The sequence below is a fragment of the Larimichthys crocea genome, chromosome X, assembly GCF_000972845.2.
Source record: "Larimichthys crocea isolate SSNF chromosome X, L_crocea_2.0, whole genome shotgun sequence".
Taxonomy (NCBI): domain Eukaryota; kingdom Metazoa; phylum Chordata; class Actinopteri; family Sciaenidae; genus Larimichthys; species Larimichthys crocea.
This window is the reverse complement of record NC_040020.1, coordinates 8,911,262-8,933,360: the sequence shown is the minus strand read 5'-3', so window position 1 is coordinate 8,933,360 and position 22,099 is coordinate 8,911,262. Positions and strand designations below refer to the sequence as shown.

General features: G+C 46.1%; 2 protein-coding genes across 4 annotated transcripts in view; both read left to right on the top strand.

Moving 5' to 3' along the window:
* mast1a (microtubule associated serine/threonine kinase 1a) overlaps positions 1-8,587 on the top strand; it is a 78,118-nt gene extending 69,531 nt beyond the window's left edge. For all 3 annotated transcript variants that reach the window (XM_027283340.1, XM_027283341.1, XM_027283342.1), the window contains 12 exons: positions 189-354; positions 794-895; positions 1,064-1,186; positions 1,330-1,439; positions 2,385-2,548; positions 4,195-4,439; positions 4,528-4,785; positions 4,861-5,093; positions 5,287-5,409; positions 5,560-5,696; positions 6,043-6,230; positions 6,507-8,587. In XM_027283340.1, coding sequence (XP_027139141.1) covers positions 189-354; positions 794-895; positions 1,064-1,186; positions 1,330-1,439; positions 2,385-2,548; positions 4,195-4,439; positions 4,528-4,785; positions 4,861-5,093; positions 5,287-5,409; positions 5,560-5,696; positions 6,043-6,230; positions 6,507-8,209 — 3,552 coding nt within the window. In that variant the 3' untranslated portion in view covers positions 8,210-8,587. The remainder of the gene's footprint in view (positions 1-188; positions 355-793; positions 896-1,063; positions 1,187-1,329; positions 1,440-2,384; positions 2,549-4,194; positions 4,440-4,527; positions 4,786-4,860; positions 5,094-5,286; positions 5,410-5,559; positions 5,697-6,042; positions 6,231-6,506) is intronic.
* A 3,961-nt stretch (positions 8,588-12,548) lies between these two features.
* atg4da (autophagy related 4D, cysteine peptidase a) lies at positions 12,549-20,871 on the top strand. Its single transcript, XM_027282382.1, has 11 exons — positions 12,549-12,917; positions 15,777-16,053; positions 16,148-16,231; positions 16,511-16,684; positions 17,023-17,374; positions 17,446-17,510; positions 17,589-17,740; positions 17,823-17,901; positions 18,744-18,820; positions 18,951-19,070; positions 19,861-20,871. Exons 2-11 carry the CDS (start codon positions 15,828-15,830, stop codon positions 20,038-20,040), a joined length of 1,509 nt encoding a protein of 502 aa, XP_027138183.1. The 5' UTR covers positions 12,549-12,917; positions 15,777-15,827; the 3' UTR covers positions 20,041-20,871.
* Positions 20,872-22,099: the final 1,228 nt, after the last annotated feature.

The following is a 22,099-nucleotide window of genomic DNA, read 5'->3' as shown; positions in this document are numbered from 1 at the left end:
TAAGGTATTATGAGCTCTTTTAGATAAGATGGTGCCTGACCATGAAGAGCTTTGTAAGTAAAGAGAAGAATTTTAAATTCTATTCTAGATTTAATAGGGAGCCAATGCAAGGAAGCCAGAATGGGAGAGATGTGATCTCTGATCTGATTAATTAACTCTGTCAGTCAATCTCTCTCTGCATCTTTCAGGTGTGTGGCACTCCTGAGTACATCGCTCCGGAGGTGATTCTCCGGCAGGGCTACGGTAAGCCGGTGGACTGGTGGGCCATGGGCATCATCCTGTACGAGTTTCTGGTGGGCTGCGTGCCGTTCTTCGGAGACACTCCGGAGGAGCTGTTTGGACAGGTGATCACAGGTAAGAGAAGAGTTTTAAACTTTAAACTAAAGACGCGCTCTCTATTCTCCGCTGTCTGCAGTTTTAGCAATCCAAAGCAAAGTACAAAGGCTGCACGGTATGTCTCCATTCAACTGGGTTTCTGGGTTAGTGTCTTTCTTTATAGTAAGTGGTTCATAGTAAGCTATTTTAAGAAGTTGTATATACTCTGAGGATCATTCTTTTATGTACCACCATGCATCTCAGCCACGCTCTGAAGTTTGAAACGAGTTTTTCAGATTTCTGAACACTGCTCCACATAAAATAGTTCCTCCTGTGTTTATATTTTCCCTGGTGACACGCAGGCATTAAGGACATTTTTTGCATATTGATTGGACTAGGCTGTGATTTGTCATCTTGAAAACTATTTTAAAATGTTCGTTGCTCTCTCTCTCTCTTTGTTCTGTTTGTCCCCGTTAAGACGATATAGTTTGGCCTGAAGGTGACGAGGCCTTGCCTGCAGATGCTCTGGCTCTCATCTCTGCCCTGTTACAGACCAACCCTCTTGTGAGGTTGGGTACAGGTAACGACTTTATATCAGAGCTGTGCACCTGTATGCATTCTGTGTCAGGGTTAGGAATGACAGCGACATCAGTTTTTGGCACTTAAACAATTGTTGCTAATATAAAAACAATAAATGAAGCGTCCGTCCGTGCTGCACGAGGCTGACAGGTGTCGTTTGTGCCGCCAGGTGGAGCGTTCGAGGTGAAGCAGCACTCGTTCTTCACTGAGCTCGACTGGAACACGTTGCTGAGGCAGAAAGCCGAGTTCATCCCTCACCTGGAGTCAGAGGAGGACACCAGCTACTTTGATAGTACGTCTGTCTGGATTCATGTGTCTGTAAAGTGCAGCGGTTACATCAATGTTAGCTTCGTGGTCTGGATAATAATTTTCAGAAATTCACGTTTTATGTTCAACAGACGGCTCATATATTTGATCTCCTCTCTCCCCCGGCAGCCCGCTCGGATCGTTACCATCACATCAATACGTACGACGAGGACGACACCAATGACGACGAGCCTGTGGAGATCAGACAGTTCTCCTCCTGCTCGCCTCGCTTCAGCAAGGTCTCTCCTCTTTCATCGCTCTCATCCTCCCTGTCATTTGACTCCGTTTTACTCGTCATATTTTCGTTACTTGGCGTTTTATTTGACAGGATGAGATGAAGAAGGAGTCTTAGACAGATAAAACCAGGTCTAGCTGTACAGAGCAGCACCTGGAGGCTGGATTCAGGTCTCTGCAGTTCACAGAGTCTTGTTGTGTTGTTACATCGTTCCTTCTCTTGTCTCTGTTTCTTTTTTAAGCCACGGGCTCATGCACCTTTCTACAGATGACTCTGCAATCTTTCCTCCCCTTTATTTTTCACATCCATTCTCTCCATGACCAAATCTCTGTTAATCCTGATCTGTGACTGCCTGCCGGCGTCTTCTTTTCCTGTCACACTTTTCTTCTCGGGTGGGATTTTCTCGCCTCACGCTGTCTTTTTCCTCCCACTTCACATCTTCTCTCGCTCGCTCTGTCTTTCCCTCCCTCCTTCCCTCGCTCCCTCGCTCTCTCTGTCTCTCGTCTACCTGGTCCGTCCTCTCTTGTTTGGGTTGTGAAGTCGTGAAGGAGCTCTTCAGAAAATCCAAAGTGCCTCATCGAGGCGACGCTTTCAATTAAATCAGAGACGAATTTGAAGTTCCAGTCGAGGGCTCTCGAGTGTTTGAGGCAAGGACGTCTGCATGCCACACAAATAATGACGTCCACGGTGAACACACACGTTTCCAAAACAAATTATTTGATACCTGATTCAGCTCTTACTATAAGAGGAGGTCTGCCTCCAGAACCAGAACTGGGAGCTGGTTCTGCAGGAGGTTAATAACAGGGTACCATGAGCTCTTTAAGGTGTGATGGTGTCTGTTCTTATAGTGCATATCTGAAACACGGTAAAGACGGATAATTCCAGCTCGAGCCTCCACCCATCAGCTGTATGTTTATGATTATTGATCTGACTGTGCACCCCCCTGCAGGTGTACAGCAGCATGGAGCATCTGTCTCAGCTGGAACAGAAGGCCACGACCTCGGTGTCCCGTCGAGAACACAAGGGCCCGCGGGAGGACAAGGTGACTAAGAGAGAGAGTCTGGGCAGCTTCAGCATGAGAGACAAGAGCTGGAGGACCGGCTCCCCGGAGATGTGAGTAACGGGCATCGCTGAACGATTGGGTTTTTTTTAGAGGCGCGTTGGTTATTTTGGAGTCTGAGCACGAGGTGGAGTGTTCTGGATGCCTGTGTGAGGGTGTTTCCTGAAGGTTTTCTCTCCTCACCGTGTGTTTTCTATCTCACCGACACCAACTCTGACACTTTTCCTATAAAAAGATCTTTGTTGCAAGAGTTCACACTCGCAGCAAACAGATCCCACCTCTGCAAACTTTGGAAAAATTCACCGAAACTTAAAAAGTGTCACAAAGTTTCAAAATCCAGTGTGTAATTAAGATACAGAAAAGGATAATTACTGCTAAGTTCAGGTGGTTTAATGCTGTTTGTGCCCTCAGCTGTGGAGTTGTTAACTCACAGTTATTAGCAGACTCATTATCCTTCGTGGTTTTTAGTTTGTAGCCCGTCTAAGTGAAAGATTTGCTCTAGATTCATTAAACATAATCCTGCTCTGTTACTGCGCTCATCATGCTCTGAGGCGAGTCGTACAAAGACGACGACCTGCTGAGTCCAGACTTCGTTATCTGACACGTTTCTGATTGAGAGCGCCCGATCTGCTCTCATAACTCCGTCTCACCTCAGCATATGTTCTGGGTTTCAATCCCTCCACATTCATATGTAAAATCCAATCATTCATAACGGTTAGAAAATGATGGAGATAAGGTGAAGGTGGTCTCGTCATTTATTAGCTTACATATTGGATTTTCCCCCCTCTCGCATATCAAAACATGAATCATCAGCATCTCGCAGCTCTGATTACTTTTCAGCTGCAGCTCATTACATTCATTCATTTCTTTAATTAAAGGCGCCCCGCAGAGTTTTCTTGTAAACAAACAAAAGTTCTGTTTACATTCAGTGAAATCCATTGTGTGTGTGTGTGTGTGTGTGTGTGTGTGTGTGTGTCTAATGCATTTCCTTCCTCAGGATACGTTCAAATTATTTTACATCCATCTTCATCAGAGATACTCGATTACAATCTGTACTTCCCGTCTCCTCACCGCGACGATGTGTCGTGAACGTCGTGTAGCGGAGACGCTTCAGAAAGTTATTTAAAGGTTTAGGGGGCTCTGTTTACAATTCACTTTACATTACATTACATTACATCGCATTTAGCGGACGCTTTTATCCAAAGCGACTTACAGAGGAGGACATAAGCTGAGAAAGGTGTAAAGGAGCACAGAGTAGTTGTTAGTTTTGTTAACTAATTCACTTATCACGGCAGACATGGAATAAAATGCAGAATGTATCTACAGATGCTGCAGGTCCTCGTCCATGTTGGACCACTCCGTGTCTGTCCAGAACAGACAAACTAAACGGGCTCTAAATAGGACCTGTCTTGTTTCGTGGCCACCACAGTTCATGTTGAGCAGACAGGGTGAGGTAACAGGGCTGCACTCAGCAGCTACATGTGGATGTGGGTCAGTGGAGTCAACAGACTCAGCTGCTGCGACACAGGATGTGATGTAATGTGTCACTGCATGCTCATGTGAACAACATAAACAAACCGCTGACTCCTGACATGAGCATCTAGCTCCGAGCTTCACTGTGCGAGCTCTGAACTCTGGTTTAGACGGAGGAGACACAGTTTGTGAGACCGTCTGTGTTTCCGTGTCCTCCTCTCTGCAGGAAGCGTCTGTCCTGTTCAGAGTCCCTCTACATGGAGGGCGATGCGAGCCCTCCGCTCGGTGCTCGCCGACGCTTCTCAGCACTGATGGATACGCACCGCTTTGCCTCGCCACTGGACGGCGAGCCAGACTTCCTGTCCCGCCAGGCGCCCATCAAGGTCCGTGGGACCTCTCTGGATGGGACCAGCGTCCCATCACCGAGCCTCCTGGAGCAGAGGAACAGTCTGAAGGAGATCAACGGAGCAGGTGTGTGATAAAAAGGAAGCTGTGACACTGTGGACGTCGCTATTTTCACCTCTGAATGCTACTTTAATTTCCACCTGACTCCTCGCAGATAAATCCCCTCGACATGGAGAGACGCCGGGAGTCACCACGACTGTCACCACGTTATCTCCGGGCCCTGCAGCAGCCGGTCGAGACGTGATGACCCCTCTGTACGATCCTCTGGGGGCCCGGGCCACCAATGACCTGGTCCTCCGCCGCGCACGGCATCAGCATTTATCCGGTGACGGAGAGAAACGCAACTCCAGACCTGGAAACAAGGTCATCAAGTCGGCCTCGGCCACAGCCCTGTCTGTCATCATACCGTCAGGTGAGAGGCGCACAGGTCGTCCTGTTGGAAATGTTAGTTTGTGGTGTGTTTACATTTCTCTCCTCCTGCCTCCAGTGGAGCAGCACGGCGGCTTCTCTCCGTTGGCCAGCCCCATGTCTCCCCACTCGTTCTCCTCCAACCCTTCGTCCCGCGACTCTTCACCCAGCAGAGACTTCTGCCCGGCGGTCAGCGTGCTGCGCTCTCCCATCACCATCCACCGCTCTGGAAAGAAGTACGGCTTTACTCTCAGGGCCATCAGGGTCTACATCGGAGACAGCGATATTTACAGCGTGCATCACATCGTCTGGGTAAGAAACTCTCAGAAATATGAAGTTAAACGTCTCATTTCTCTTCCTTTACTTTATTATTTATAGCCAAACTGCAACTGCAAATGAATGTTTTTCTCTCATCTGACACGAATCTGAACTGAAAGCTCGTTTTAGGATTGATTGAGTCTCTGCATGTTTACATGTATTTGATTTGGCCCTTCTGTCTTGGCAGCATGTGGAGGATGGCGGCCCCGCCCAGGAAGCTGGCCTGTGTGCCGGTGACCTCATCACCCACGTAAATGGGGAGCCTGTCCACGGTCTGGTCCACACCGAAGTGGTAGAGCTCATCCTCAAGGTAAGTCCACTTAGTTTATTCATAAGATCGATTTGAAGAGAAGTTGTTTCCGTGTAACTCTGAGCTGAGCGGATCTTTAAATTATTCCAAATTAAGTTTGATCATTCATTCTGTAAATCATGAATCTTTTATTGTCGTCGATCTGTGCAGAGCGGAAACAAGGTGACGGTGACGACCACGCCTTTTGAGAACACCTCCATCAAAGTCGGTCCAGCCCGTAAAGCCAGCTACAAGTGTAAGATGGCCCGACGGAACAAGAGGACGATGGGGAAGGACGGACAGGACAGGTAGGATCGAACACACGTGTTACTGATGACGATGTACGAGGTGCCGTACTGAATACTTTCTGAATCTTCTGTCAGTTATTAATGATGCTCCAAGTAAACATCCGACACTTCAGCACAAAACAACCAGATATAGAGATGACCCTTTTCACACGTCTCACATTTAATGATGAAGTCTAGACTGTACTCTTAATAAATAATATTATTTACAGAGACTCAACAATTCACACCGTGATCAAACACTTTCTTTAAGAGGCAGAAACCTCGAGCAGAACCCGGATCACGGTGCCGTATATGTTGATCTCATTTCAGAACTCCCTCTCTCATCCTGTCTCTTCTTTGTCTGCAGTAAGAAGCGTAACTCGCTGTTCCGTAAGATCACGAAGCAGTCCAATCTGCTGCACACCAGCCGCAGTCTGTCGTCTTTGAATCGCTCTCTGTCCTCCAGCGAGAGTCTCCCCGGCTCTCCAACCCACAGCTTGTCCGCCCGCTCCCCGACTCAGGGCTACCGCTCCACCCCCGAGCCTTCGTACCTGGGTAGGACACTGGGAACAAACCCAAAGAGAAATGGCCTGAGATCAGTTCAGAAATATTTTTTCTGAGGCTGCACAGAAAGCAGCTCGGTATTTTTAGAACAGAGAATGGGAGTTATCCAAACCGACTTCCAAAACACAGAGCACAGGCTGGAAAACGAGTTTTTGAAGCCAACAGAATGTACTCGCCTTAAAACCAGAATTCTCTGTACTTTTAAATTCAAAGTCTTCCTTCTCCTTTGGGATCTTGTATCTTAATTGATCTTCTTCTTTCCTTTAGGTGCTTCCTCCCAGAGCAGCTCTCCGGCCTCCAGCACTCCAAACTCCCCCGCTCCGTCTCAGCACATGAGGCCCAGCTCGCTGCACGGCCTCTCCCCCAAACTGCACCGTCAGTATCGCTCCGCTCGTTGTAAGTCTGCTGGTAACATCCCGCTGTCCCCGCTGGCCCACACACCTTCCCCTACGCAGTCTTCACCACCACCCTTGCCTGGCCACACCGTGGGGAGCTCCAACACCACCCAGTCATTCCCCGCCAAGCTCCACTCCTCACCGCCGGTGGTCCGTCCCAGGCCCAAGAGCGCCGAACCGCCTCGATCGCCTCTACTCAAACGGGTGCAGTCGGCGGAGAAGCTGGGCTCGCCTCTGACCCAGTCCAGTTCTACAGGAGGGCTGGGCGGCCCGCTGAGGAAGCACAGCCTGGAGGTGCAGCACTCCGAGTACCGTAAGGATGCCTTCCTCTGTGAGCTCGGGCTCCAGAGCCTGCTGGAGACGGAGGGGGAAAACCTGCCTCCGAATCCTCCACCTCTGCCCTCATCCTCCACCACCCCGGAGACCGGCGTCCTGAAGCCTGTGAGGAGACTCGGGAGGCAGGAGTCACCGCTCAGCAGGGAAACTCTGCTGGCCGGGAGGGAGAGGGAAGAGAGGGAGAGAGGGAGGGAGAGGGAGAAAGAGAGGGACAGTGACACAGCGGCAGTTCTTGAGAGGCTGAGTCGGGTCGGAGCCATAGTGTCCCCGTCATCATTAACGAGAAAACCTCATACAGGCGAGCTGCCCCTGAGCTCACAGGCCGGGCCGAGCTCCAGACTAAGTGCAGAAACAACTAAAGCTACGACTCCGAGCACCCCAACAAAAACAACGGGAAGTCTGGGCGCTCAGAAGAGTCCGACAGACTCGACCCCAAAACAGCAAGACCACAAGGCAGCCAAAGGCGTGTTGTCTGGTAGTAAGGATCACAGAGAGCAGCTGGGATGCAGAACTGAACCAAAGCAGGAAGGAAACCACAAGAGCAGACCCGGTTTACCCGGTGCCGTCTTCAGCAACAGCTCTACGTCTGCTCCAGATAAATCCATCAACTCCACGGTGACAGCGAGTCCTCTGAGCATGAACAAAACCTTTAAACCCTCAGGTATGGGGGACGGCCTGAGGAAGGCCGGAGCAGAGAGCGCTGACTCCAGGACTCCAGATCTCGGCTCCAAAAGCCCAAAACTCCCCGCTCGCATTCTCGCTCCCGTCGTGCCCCCGCACGGGCAGTCGCTCTCGCTGGGCAAAGTGAGGCAGGGACTCGGGGCCGTCAACTGCTACAGGGGAACCCTCGACTGGGACGAGAAATGTCGCCTGGAGGTGGTGGAGGAGCATTCGCCTTCCCCGTCTCCCTCCCCGACCGCCGTCACCCCCTCCCTCTGTGGACCTTCCCTCTGCAAGTCGAGACCCGTCTCCCCCGGAGAAAAGACGAGCTTCGTCAGCCAGCTGACCACCGTGGCCAAAAACGTCCTTGGGCCAATGAAGCTCGGCTCCCAGGACGGGGCCAAGAGCAAAGACCAGCAGACTAAGGCGGCGGCGGCGGCGGAGGAGAAGCAGGGAGGCGCCGCAGGGAAGTCCGACCCTCCTGCTGGAGGTCGAGCGGGTGTCGGGGCTGCGGTGGTGACCCAAAGTCCCGCCGCCTCGCCGCTAGAGAAGGCTGGTAGCATCCCGCCCAAAATGTGACCCCATGGGGTCCCTGACGGGGACTTTAGTAGAAAAAAAGATGCCTTTTTTTGGACGAACACTGCAACAGAAGTCAAGCACTTAAAAACAATGTACATTCCAGTTTCAGAGTATATGAAATGTTATTTATTGATTCCAATCATTGACTGACTCTAACTTCAAACCAGGAGTGAAATAATGGACTGTAAAGGTGCATTATCTGTTGATTTTCTATTATAAAGTATTTAATAAGAAGACTCTTAATGTAACGTGGAACACTCTATCAGACGTATATGTGTGTGGGTCTCTGTGAACGCATGTCATATGGTGTGTACTGTACTGTACGTTGTATTCTAGGTACAAGAAGGTCAAAAAGTGCTTTACCGATCAAAACATGCTGAATACTGTGAATACCAAATCCAGTCACTCTGTTTTGTCTCTGGACCGGCCCACTCTTCTTCTCAATCGCGGGTAAAACAAGACGATTCAACTCTTCTTCTTCTTCTTCTTCATCATCGTTCAGCAGTTTACCGAGTCAGACGAAGCCAAAGCGGGCGCTCTGTCGGTGGATGTCACATCGAGCTCTGTCTGTCGCATGGGATTGTGTGTGTTTCAGTGTGTGTGTGTGTGTGTGTGTGTGTGTGTGTGTGTGAAGCCATGTTGGGTCTATTTCTGATGGTTCTTGAAGGCTGCGTCCGTGCTGCAGAGGATTGACAGAGCTCAGGCTCGGCGCTTATCTCCCCTTCACAGGAGGGAGCTACCACAGGCCCCCTTTTCCCTCCCTCTGCAGCTCACACACATGCACACACACACACACATGAACACACACACACATGCACAAACACATGTACACACACTCGCATTGACACGGGAGGCAGCAGCAGTGTCAGCAGATGATTTTCATGCATTTAAATCCATACCCCTGTAGGTCCGTGAGTGTGTGTGTGTGTGTGTGTGTGTGTGTGTGTGTGTGTGTCGTCTTTTCAAGGGGTAATTACACTCGGTTGCACGGTTGACTCAGCAGAGGGTCATGACAGAACTGGTAATAAACAGACAGACAGCAGTCAGGGTCCAGAAACAGCTCTCGCTGCTCTGCTGCTGTATTAACCAATCAGACGATGGCGATGGCGATGGCGATGGCACAGCGATGATTCACGTGGATGTAAAAAATAATTTATAAGCACATATACGGTGAACACGTGTGTGTCATTTTGCAGTCATGGATGTAGCAAACTGTCATTTGTTAAAGGGCTGTTTGGCTGAGGTCGGTGAGTGTCACAGTGTCACAGTGAACCTGTTACTGTAAAAAAAGGTTGTTTAGAGTTTAATCAGAATGTTGCAGTAGGTACTACGAGATATAAGTAGTCAAGACTGATCAATGTAACGCTCACATTATGTAACATACCGATAAGTTAGGATTGATTGTCTGTGCTGAGAAGGATGAAGCGTTCGACGACTTTCTCTCTCCTCCCTCCGGTCTTCATTCACCTCTCACTACAGTGTACATAATCTTATGCAAACCATTTACAGCTGTGTGTGTGTGTGTGAGAGAGAGTGTGTGTGTTACAAAGAAAAGCAGGGTTTTAAACCATTTAATCCATCTTTGATTTGATTCGATTCGAAAGCTGCACAGGTGTTAACTGATTCAACCAAACAACAGCAACTCCAGTTTTCTGCTCCAGACTTTAGTCTCAGACTTGTTTTGTGCGAGGCTCTCGGTGTGAGTTTGTGTCATCGGCAATATACAATCTATTTACACAAGCAGCCATTTTTCCCTCATCATCAGGGTCGATGGGGGCCTGGAGCCAATCCCAGTTGGCTCGGAGGCGACAGGCGGGGTACGCCTCATCACCGGGCTGAGCAGCCGTTAATATAAAAAGTATTTCTTGAGTAATGCAGAATAAATGGATTTGAATCTGTTCATATTTTGGATTCTGTGAGCAGCCCAACAATATTTAAAGGTGAACCCATGAGTCCCACGCAGCAAAGCATCATGGTCTTTTATTTGGCGTTGTACTCTACTGCCCTCCAGTGGTTCAAACCAACCACTGCTCAACATGTTTCCATCATGTGTTCATGGAGTTTCTGTAATTTAAGCCAAGACCACCCAAATCCTGCAGAGTGGATGTTTTAGCCATAGGTTTACTGAATATGCATTTACGTTTCTAACGACAAAAACATCTGCAGTAATTATCAAACGAGCACTTGAAACATCGGTTTGATTTCTGTCCTGTTCTCCACGTGACTGTTAATTATATCTTCTGGAATAGGGATTTTTAAATATACCGTCTTATATATTCTGCTGATAGGAAGGAAGTTCTTTTATATCTTGATGTAATAAACGAGTCGTCAGGTCAGCTCGGATCACCTGATTAAAGTAACTGTAATTGTAATCTTATACAGCTATTACGCCCACTTTCAGGCCTTTTCCAAATCAGTGGTGTCTCTGCTAGTGTTACATGTTTGAGAGAGTAGTATAAATGCACTTTATTTGGGGAAAAAAATAATCTTCATTTGTTGGTATTGTTTGTAAGTTCCTTTGAAGAAAAAGTATGTATACTGTATACAGATATGGATTCTACAGATGAACACAAAGTATAAAAACATTCCACATTCACTGTTCACTGAAAGTGTATTTATTTGTACCATGGGGCATTTTTTTTGTTTGTGATAGATGTGATTCAGATGCAGACACCTGAAGTGCAGTATGTGGAATAAAAATCTGAGATTTGTTCCGAAACTTTCCAACTCTTGCTCGTTATTTGATTTTTTTACTGTAATCTGTCATAAAAACATCCTTCTTATAAAAGTTAACCTTTTCTGGCTACAGATTATATTCAGGTCAGATTAATAAACCATGTCACAGCAGCTGTTTCACCAACAATCTAAAAACACAGAGGCCTACTTTCCAAGCGGAAAAACCTCCGTCACAGACAGGTGTAAGTACTGAAGCCATCATTAATGTCGTTAGTAACATCGCTGCTTTTATTTACATATTTTTAACAGAGAGAAGAAACTGTGAACGATCATTAAGAAAGAAGACACATAATTGAAATAGAAAAATAAAATAGCAAACAAAATAAAAAGTTATATAATCTACACTGCAAAACATTTGTAGGCCACATGTCTTTTAACTGCATAGAACATTTCCATTATTAATTCATATTAAAAATATCTAGTTTTCTGAGTAATTAAAATGCGTCATCCTGCATTTTGTGTGTAAATACATTTTCTCACTGTCTGACACGAAATCAGGATTTTCCTGTTTTAGGTCCGTTAGGATTACCAAAATTATTTCTATCTGCTTAATGCCAGAATAATGAGAGAATGATTTTTTTTAGACAATTTTTTATTACTTTCTACAAAGTCAGAAGTTTACATACACTAAGATTACTAACCCTTTAATCAATTTGGGAAAGCCCAGGTGATGATGTCATGTCTTTGGAAGCTTCTGATAAGTTTAATGACAACATTTGGGTTAATTAAGAGACACACCTGTGGAAGTATTTTAAGGCACACCTGAAACACACTGCTGCTTCTTTGTGTAACATCATGGGGAAGTCAAAAGAAATGAGCCAAGATATCAGGAAGAGAGACTTGTTTTTTTATGGGCCCCATGACATAAAAATGAAATTGGGCCCCTCTGTGCAGCTGTTGTCCCCACATCTCTAGGACCTAACTATCCCATCAAAAGCTTTACAGAACTCTAAATAAAGGCTTGCAGCTGTTTTGCATCTTGTAGTTCAATACTAGGACTAGCACAATATTTACTGCTGGTTATTTGTACATGCATACAAGTCTGCATACAGTCTGCAGTGCAGTTCACTGTTTGTTGCGAGATTAAAAGCCACCATAGAAATGTGCTAAAGGCCATTTTTATTTAACTTTTACTGGCCAAAACACATAAAAACAAAGAGATAATTAATTTTCATTATTATATTTGAAATATATATACTCAATGATGATGATTTAACTATTTTTTTGCACAAGACTGGTTCATCCTTGGGTGCAACTTCTATATTTATATATATATTTATATATATTATATATATATATATATATATATATATATATGTAACAGCTGTTGCAGTTTAAACTGTTCATAGAATTCATTCAATAATTTAACACTTATTAAAAGACAAATTAGAATTCTATAATTATGTATATAATCATATATACCATGTGCACCTGTCACTAATTAAATATATTTGATCTATTTACTGTAATGTGACCTGTAGCCTTGGTTACAGATTACATAACTCGAGGCGTTAATATTAGCCAATAGCACACCGCTAAACTCCATTATTCAGAAATCATCCAATCAGCTTCGTCACAGTGATCACTCCGGCCAATGGCGTCGCGCCGGCAGGAAACGACAACAGGAAGTAGCCGTCCTCCGCTGTTTAAAGGGGGGACATGCTAATAAAGCGGCGGACTGTTCATGGGGAAGTAAAACCGCTGTGATCCGGACTGTCTGCTCGGTTTGTGTCCACACATGAGCCCAGCTGTCAGGCGGAGGCCGGTGCTCGGTGCTGACACCGGATGTGTTCAGCTGAGAGGTCGTTAGGAGCGCCGGTGTCCGGTAAGAGCTAACGCCGGGAGCTAGCGAGCGAGCTAGCTTCGGTGAATGTCTCCGTGAGGACAGACAGAGAGACAGAGAGGACAGGACATCACTGACATGAGTCCAAACACGACAGAGGACCGAGCAGCTTGACCGGCTTTACAGCAGGTAGGTGGAGGTTTGATGTGTGGAGGTGTGGAGGTGTGGAGGAGGTCATTAGCTCCGTGCCCGGTGTTTGAAACGTCAATATGTGCTGTAGACGTCGTGACAGGAGACGTTTCAGTCACTGTGAGTCGTGACAGGAGAGGTTTAAGTCACCGTGAGTCGTGACAGGAGAGGTTTAAGTCACTGTGAGTCGTGACAGACAGAGGTTTAAGTCACTGAGTCGTGACAGACAGAGGTTTAAGTCACCGTGAGTCAGGAGACGTTTCAGTCACTGAGTCGTGACAGGAGAGGTTTAAGTCACTGTGAGTCGTGACAGACAGAGGTTTAAGTCACTGTGAGTCGTTTAAGTCACTGAGTCGTGACAGACAGAGGTTTAAGTCACTGTGAGTCGTGACAGGCAGATTTAAGTCACTGTGAGTCGTGACAGACAGAGGTTTAAGTCACTGTGAGTCGTTTAAGTCACTGAGTCGTGACAGACAGAGGTTTAAGTCACTGTGAGTCGTGACAGGAGACGTTTAAATCACTGTGAGTCGTGACAGGAGATGTTTAAGTCACTGTGAGTCGTGACAGCAGACGTTTAAGTCACTGAGTCGTGACAGGAGAGGTTTAAGTCACTGTGAGTCGTTTAAGTCACTGAGTCGTGACAGACAGAGGTTTAAGTCACTGTGAGTCGTGACAGACAGAGGTTTAAGTCACTGCGAGTCGTGACAGCAGAGGTTTAAGTCACTGTGAGTCGTGACAGGAGAGGTTTAAGTCACTGTGAGTCATGACAGACAGCGGTTTAAGTCACTGAGTCGTGACAGGAGACGTTTAAGTCACTGAGTCGTGACAGACAGAGGTTTAAGTCACTGTGAGTCGTGACAGGAGACGTTTAAGTCACTGTGAGTTATTTAAGTCACTGAGTCGTGACAGACAGGGGTTTAAGTCACTGTGAGTCGTGACAGGAGACGTTTAAGTCACTGTGAGTCGTGACAGGAGACGTTTAAGTCACCGTGAGTCGTGACAGGAGACGTTTCAGTTACTGTGAGTCATGACAGCAGACGTTTAAGTCACTGTGAGTCGTGACAGGAGAGGTTTAAGTCACTGTGAGTCGTGACAGGAGAGGTTTAAGTCACTTTGGGTCGTGACAGAAGAGGTTTAAGTCACTGAGTCGTGACAGACAGAGGTTTAAGTCACTGTGAGTCGTGGCAGGAGAGGTTTAAGTCACTGTGAGTCGTGACAGACAGAGGTTTAAGTCACTGAGTCGTGACAGGAGAGGTTTAAGTCACCGTGAGTCGTGACAGACATAGGTTTAAGTCACTGTGAGTCGTGACAGGAGACGTTTAAGTCACTGTGAGTCGTGACAGAGGTTTAAGTCACTGTGAGTCGTGACAGCAGACGTTTAAGTCACTGAGTCGTGACAGACAGAGGTTTAAGTCACTGTGAGTTGTGACAGCAGACGTTTAAGTCACTGTGAGTCGTGACAGGAGACGCTTAAGTCACTGTGAGTCGTGACAGGAGACGTTTAAGTCACTGAGTCGTGACAGGAGAGGTTTGAGTCCCTGTGAGTCGTGACAGGAGAGGTTTAAGTCCCTGTGAGTCGTGACAGACAGAGGTTTAAGTCACTGAGAGTCGTGACAGACAGAGGTTTAAGTCACCGTGAGTTGTGACAGGAGACGTTTAAGTCACTGTGAGTCGTGACAGACAGAGGTTTAAGTCACTGTGAGTCATGACAGACAGACTGAATAATAAGAGCTACATCATCAGATGACTGACAGAGAGAAGCCGGCTGTCAAATGCTCGTCACATGATGAATGTTCCCATCAGTGTGATCAGTCAGTCAAACTCAAGACTCATCAGTTTCAGGACAGCAGCTGTGTGTGTGTGTGTGTGTGTGTGTGTGTGTGTGTGTGTGTGTGTATTTTCAGGAAGTGAGGAGTTTATGAGTTTTTTGGCTCATGGATGGATGCAGGCGTGAATGAGGTTGTAGTGCCGGTTTCCTTTTTAGTGTAATCAAGGCATGTGACAAACCTCTACATACCAAACACAAGGAGAGATTAGATTAGACTTTATTTATCCCACAACGGGGAAATTCACTCAGAACAACAACAACCAAAAAACAGGCAAACAACAGACAGACGTGCAAAATGAGTACTGAAGGTGAAGTGGCCATGATGTAAATAATATTGCACATGGTAAGTAGAGTTGCAATGGAAATATAAATGCAGATGAAAAATTAAATTTGGTGGTAATTTAAACAGAAACTTCACTGTGATCAGGTGTCGAAGAGTCTGACAGGGAAACCAGAAGAAGAAGAAGAGATACTTCTATCTATCCCTCGATGGGAAATTCTTTTTTTTCACTCAGCTTTACATTTTAACCCGAAATACACACACACACACGTTAATGTACACACTGTTCACATGCAAATGTGGAGAGACAGATGGTGGAGTGATGGGCAGCAGCGGGGGGGCAACCAGCTACCAGGCTTCTTGTTTTTAAAGTATTTTGCCGTCCGGAGTCCGTGAGCTTGAACATCGTGTACGAACTGAGCATGTCAAGTCAGTTTTATATTTATCTAAAGATCCAGAGAAGGAATAAGTCCTCCAAAAACAGAGGTGGATGTGTCCTCTTGGATGGACAGACATGTCCATGTCCAACATGTATGTAGGCAGAAGTGCAAATAGTAAAAGGACAGCGTGGAGAAACAGAAGTGTTGGCCAATATTAGGTTAAATGAAGTACAAACATGCTGTGTGATAGTGAGTCAATATTAAGTCTCATATGTAAAGTCAAAGAGTTTCAGGCAGAGTGAAGAACTCCTATCAACAGTCAATAATTTACCCGCTCTCTCTCTTCCTGTCTCCTCTTTCCCCGTCGTCAGTTCTGTGTTGCAATGCCGAGCACCGGAGTCCAGCTCTGAGGCCTCGGAGGCATGAACTCGGTTTCCCCCAGCGCAGCGCAGTACGTGGGGGGAGTGATGCAGGATGAGCTGATGGAGGGCCGGAGGCAGCAGCAGCAGCCGCTGGACCGACAGGGCAGCTTCGGCCTCAGGACGCCGCAGACACTAGATCCAAGCAGCAGAGATGCAACCGGAGAGCCCGACGAGATGGACAGACTGAAAGCCAAACTGATGTCAGCGTGGAACAACGTCAAATATGGTTTGTGCTCTCGGTGTTACATGGTGACGACATCTGACAAAGCCTCAGGCGGTTTTCTGTCATTACTAACATGTCCCTGCTCCTCCGTCTGCAGGCTGGACGGTTAAATCTAAAACCTCTTTCAACAAGGTGTCCCCAGTCACCGTGCTGGGACACTCGTATCTGCTCAACAGTGAAGGTGAGCTTCACAAACATGCATCAGAAATCAGAAGTGAGTGTCAGCAGATGTATCTGCTCTAGAAAGAGACCCAGGTGGTGCTGTGATGTGTGCTCTGGTTAACCACAGCGGTTTGAACCGTCTTCCTCTGAGATGCAGCAGAGAGTTTCCCCCTTTGCTCGTGGAACTTTCTCATGTCAGACAAACATGTGATGAAACCCACAGACAGGTGTAACACCTTTTCTATTCTGTCTTTTTTTTAAAATCTCCGTCTCGCCCTCTTCTTTCACCTCTGCTCAGACGAGGTGGAGCGCTTCCGTCTGGCTTTCGTGTCCAGGATTTGGCTGACCTACAGGAAGGACTTCCCTCAGCTGGAGGGCTCCACATTGACCACAGACTGCGGCTGGGGCTGCATGCTGCGCAGCGGGCAGATGCTGCTGGCGCAGGGGCTCCTGGTCCATCTGATGCCCAGAGGTTTGTGTCTCTGCCAGCTCCACAGTTTGACTGAATGCAGAAAATGCAGGTCGAGTCTCTCTGAAACATCAGCCATGACTGATCCAGTTCTCTCTCTCTCTGACACATGCACAGACATATGAATGACAGTTCTTACATGCAGAGATCTGACGTCCTTTTGTTCTTTCCCTTTGTGTCATCCTTGTGTTCTTCTTCCCACTTTTATCTGGGTGTACATTATTCACACATTTTTCTGCCTGACTTATCCTGTTATTTCTGTTTCTTTTCATTCTCATGCTCTGTCCTCATTCTGTCTTTTTCTAACATGTCAGTTTCTTTCGTGTGTGTTCATTCCGTAGATTGGGCTTGGCCGGATGCTCAGCAGCTAACCGACGTGGACTTTGAGGTCTTCAGGCCTCGTTCCCCAGCCCGTGCCGGAGGAGTCCCCATCCCCTCCTTCGGCTCCCCGCGAGGATCCAACACCCCTGAAAAGTCCCCGCCGAGCGAGCAGCGCCCCAAATGCAGCCAGAAAAAGAGACCCGAGTCTGTGAGGGACAGACAGGCAGAGCCCGTCCACCACAGGTTGGTCACCTGGTTCGGGGATCAGCCCTCGGCACCTTTTGGGATCCACCAGCTGGTGGAAGTCGGCAAAAGTTCAGGGAAGAAGGCCGGCGACTGGTACGGCCCCTCTATAGTGGCACACATACTACGGTAAGAACCTGGAAGCAGGATTTTCTTTCCAAGTGAAGCTTTACTGTTTCATTAAAACACTTTTCTTTCAGGAAAGCGGTCGCTAAGACGTCTGCACTCCACAACCTGGCGGTGTACGTGGCTCAGGATTGTACAGGTGAGATTGACAGGTGGAAATATCTCGTCACTCTTCCTGCGTACGTGTTTTTTCTCATCGTGTTTCTGCACGCTGCAGTGTACAAAGAGGACGTGGTCCGTCTGTGTGACCTCTCACTAAGCCAGAACCCGCCCGATCCGTCCAGCCAAGCCTGGAAGTCCGTCATCATCCTGGTGCCTGTGCGGCTCGGAGGAGAAGCCCTCAACCCGTCCTACATCGAATGTGTCAAGGTCTGACACGTTCCTGCTGTGGTGCCTGATGTAGGTTCTCTCTCATGTCTCTGAACTCTGAACCTCTTGTGTTCACTTCCAGAACATCCTGAAGCTGGACTGCTGCACTGGAATCATCGGAGGCAAGCCGAAGCATTCGCTTTACTTCATCGGCTTCCAAGGTGAGAACCAACAAGTCCTGATTCAGGACGCTGAACATGTTGCACTCCTGTGACCGCCTCCCTTCAATCTCGCAGCTCATGCCTGACTCACCTGTTCAGAGTCAGTTAACTGAAAACTTAGGCTGGGTAAACATCAGCAGAGAGACGCCGCTGTGCTTACGGCAGGATGATGATCAGGAGTCTGCTGCTTCAGGGCTGAGTAAAGCAAACGGAAAGATGGCTCCACCTGTTTTTATAGAGTCACTCAGAATAAAACTTCTTCATGTGAACACCTCAGTGGCGTGTGAAGAGGCGGATTAAACCTTTAACAGGTAGAAATGTGTCACATAGACTGCTCCCTCGCTGTCATATTTCATTTTATCTAACTGATACTGTGCAGTTAAACAGATTGAATGATTTAAACAGCCCAACATTTATGAATCAATAACTCTGAAGGTTCACGATACTCTGAAACATCAGCTGTCCTCGTGCATCAGTAGTTTTCCTTCAGTGCAGTAATAACAGCGTCGCTCTAGTCTAATTCAAATGTTTGCTCACTGCCAGGTTTCTGTTTAAAAATGTAAATCAGTCACTTCATCTCTTTTCATGGAAAGTCGGTTTCTTCTTTTTCCTGCTGGTTGTTGATTCTCAGTACTGGAACAACGATTCTGAAAATCATCATCAGCTCACAAAAGAAGAAGTGAGAAGTGATTTGGAAACTGAATGTGGTTACGAGAATTAAAGTCTGGACCTTTTCTTTTATTTTAAACATATCTGAATCCAGTGCTTGTTGTTTTATTTCTGATATTTCAGGTTTGATTCTGTGTTTTAATTCCTTTTCTCGTCCTCTTCCCACGTGTTAGACGAGCAGCTGCTGTATCTGGACCCTCACTACTGCCAGCCTGTGGTGGACGTGTCACAAGTCAACTTCTCACTGGAGGTTAGTTTATCTCTCTCTCAGCTGACTCGGATCACGTGACTTTCAAACTCAATAGTGTTTTGACTGTATGACAGAAAGATAACACGTCCAGTCATGAACTCTTATTGATCTGACCTCTGTCGCTCTCCAGTCGTTCCACTGTAGCGCTCCCAAAAAGATGCCCTTCAACCGCATGGACCCGAGCTGCACCATCGGCTTCTACGCCAAGAACAAGAAAGACTTTGAGTCTCTGTGTTCTGCCGTCAGTGAGGTGAGTTTTACCTGAAGAGTCTTTGTTTTACTTGCCCATCATTAAAGCTCAGCAGGCTTTAATTATCTCAGTCTGCTGAAGCCTCGTTATGTTCAGATAAACTTTTAAAGGCCCTCCAACACATTTAACGGTCAGTTGAACAAGAGGAATAAGTGCAACACGGTGCAACATTAGAATGAGACTCTCCTCTTTTCAGCCACCAACAAAGATTACAACACTCAAAGTCTTTATTTCTAACAATTAACAGCAAAATAATCAACGTAACAAAAGGTTCCTAACTCGAACAGAAAGTGTCACTCAGACAAAATGAGGGAGACGCAGGCTGAAGGTGAAAATAAGAAGAACTGAGGATACGATGAGGTGTGTGAGTGAAACATGTAGAGAGAGCGAGATGTTAATGAATGAATGAATGAATGAATGGAAACAATCCAACAATGCAGAGCAGAGAGAAGCAAATAAAAGAGCGTCAGGGCTGTAAAGAAGTGATTCATACAGCGGGAACTCAGCGTGCTTCATGCAGCCCGTCCGGTACCGGCTGCAGCTTAACCAAAAGAAACTGCAGCATGTGTGACAAAGGTGCAGACCACAGCGTGCTGCATGGCGGAGGAGAGCCTCACTCAATCATTCACTCAGCCCGTCAGACGAGCGGCTCACCTGTGAGCTGCTGACAGACCAAAATTCACCTGGTGACACGTTGTACACCTGTAAGAGCTATCACGACAGCAGTGAGTCTGATACTTCGTGTCATTCTCTGACGGTTTGTGTTGACCAGGTTTTGTCGTCCCCTCAGGCGCTGTCGTCATCGAAGGAGAAGTACCCCATCTTCACCTTCGTGGAGGGTCGGGGTCAGGATTACGGACTCGAGGGTCACAGCAGCAATAACACTGGACCCGCAGCCCACATCCTGCCCCCGGGCAGGCTGGGCAGGAGCAACAACAGACGAAACAGTGACGAGTTCGTCTTCTTGTAACGCTCTCTGTCCGCTCTCACCTCATTTCCTTTTCAAAGGGAAGGACTCGATTCTGTCGACGGTGCAGCTCCGAGGTGGACGTGACGCGTTTGTGCTTCATCACCTTCAACGTTAAACAATAGAAAAACAAACTGTGTGGCTTCACCTTCTTCGTGCGTGGGTGGATGTTGTACGCCGACAGGTGGCTGAGGCGTGAGCATGGTCAGAAAGCACTTGAAGAATTCTCCATTCACTTTATCAGACACCTAAAGAGCCTCAGAGTCGAGCACGTGTGAGTAAAATCAGACGCTTTAAAGTCCTCCTGTGTGAACTGGACACGCTGAAGGTGACGTATGTGTGGTCACTGTTCGGGTGGGGGTGGGTGTTGTTGTATTATAAACTATCTGCTGTAGATCATTTATTTATCAGTTCCCTGAGTTTGTGTTTGTGTGAGCGAGTGTGGAGTTCGTGCAGTTTGTCTTTAATGAGTGTGCTGATTTCTTCCAGGAGCGTCTCGAACAGATGAAACTCACTCTCGATCTTTGGCTCTCTCTCTTATTGATCGTTAAGAATATTAAACACTTCCACGTCTTCTGTTACAAAGCTCCTGAAGAGCTCCGTCACTCGCCGGGTGAAGCAGGATTCTGGAGTTATCAGGATGCTTCAGCAGAGTGAAGCTCGGAGCAGCTTCTGTTCGTGGGTTTTACTTTGTGTTCATGGATTCTTCACCTGATGTTCAAGCTTCTGTTCTGTTTGTTCCTTTTTTTTTTTTTACATGAAGGCTACTGCGAGTTGCACTACTACTGTTCTTCAGTCTGTTGTCCTGATTAAACTTCAAACACTGGAATCACATCTTTACTGGCGTCTTGTACTTTCTAGGTTTGTAGTTTTGAAGTGATGCACTCAGAGTTCATGGTTTATTCCCATCGTAAAGGTCACGGCACGGTGAAACTCCCCTTCCACATTTCAGGTTTCCCTTAGAGGAAGCTGGACGTCCTGTGATCTGGTTTCACGTTTGTTCACGCTGAACGTTCAGTGAGTTATTCTCATCATTAGATATAAATGAATGGATTAACCCTTCCTCAGTCCACCAAACTTCTTCACTCATGTAATGAAACGATGCTGCACGGTGAAAACTGTCACCCAGGAGCTGCAGGAACACTCACTAACGTGAAGTTTCAGGTTATTTTGGAGCCTTAAAGGATTTTAGACCCTGAACCTCTGTGGAAGAAGAGCTGCAGATATAAAAGTCTCATCCTGAGGTAACAGGACTCTGATTCTTCTTTCAGGTGATTCAACATGAATGAAAACAGTTCTGAGCTTTATATTCCATCTCTGCCATCTTCATGTACACAGAGCCTGAATCTGACAGACTGGACCTTTAAAGTCCAGACTGTTTGTTTCTTATCATGTTTATTCATGTTTAATCTGTTGGATCATCCTAACCTCCGATTCGTCACGATAAAATTTTATATAATAAAGAAAAAAAATATTGAATAGAACAAGAAAAGTTAAAGATTTGAGTATTTTGTTTCTAGTTTAGTTAATTAATTTATATGTTAATTTAGAATTTATTTACCACAAAAAGTGAACGCTCATAATGCTTTGATGTTTCTTTTAATTTAATTAATTTTTTTCTTTTTGTCTTGTATTATTAATTTACACCAACAACCACAGTTGTATAATGAAAAAATATATAATATAAATATATTGAATAGAAGAATAAAGTTAAAGATTTGATGATTAAATTATTTAATTTAGTAAATGTAGTGTATTCTTCCTGTATTTTTAATTACTCTGTTCTTAGCCTCCTATCATCCAGTTTATTGTTAATAAATAACTGAATAAAGTACAGTCTGATCTAATAAAGTTAAAGATTTAATGATTTTATTCATTTAATTTTATTAATTTCTTTCTTTTTGTCTTGCATTATTAATTTACACCAACAACCACAGTTGTATAATGAAAAAAATATATTATAAATATATTAAATAGAAGAATAAAGTTAAAGGTATGATGATTAAATTATTTAATTTAGTAAATTTAATGTATTCTCCCTGTATTTTTTATTACTCTCAAT

Bases quoted from the DNA above. Each gene is read 5' to 3' on its own strand.
- atg4da (XM_027282382.1), top strand. From the start codon at position 15,828: ATGAACTCGGTTTCCCCCAGCGCAGCGCAGTACGTGGGGGGAGTGATG. The intron at 17,741-17,822 runs GTCTGACACGTT...GTTCACTTCCAG, and splicing joins CCTACATCGAATGTGTCAAG to AACATCCTGAAGCTGGACTG. The intron at 19,071-19,860 runs GTGAGTTTTACC...TCGTCCCCTCAG, and splicing joins TGTGTTCTGCCGTCAGTGAG to GCGCTGTCGTCATCGAAGGA.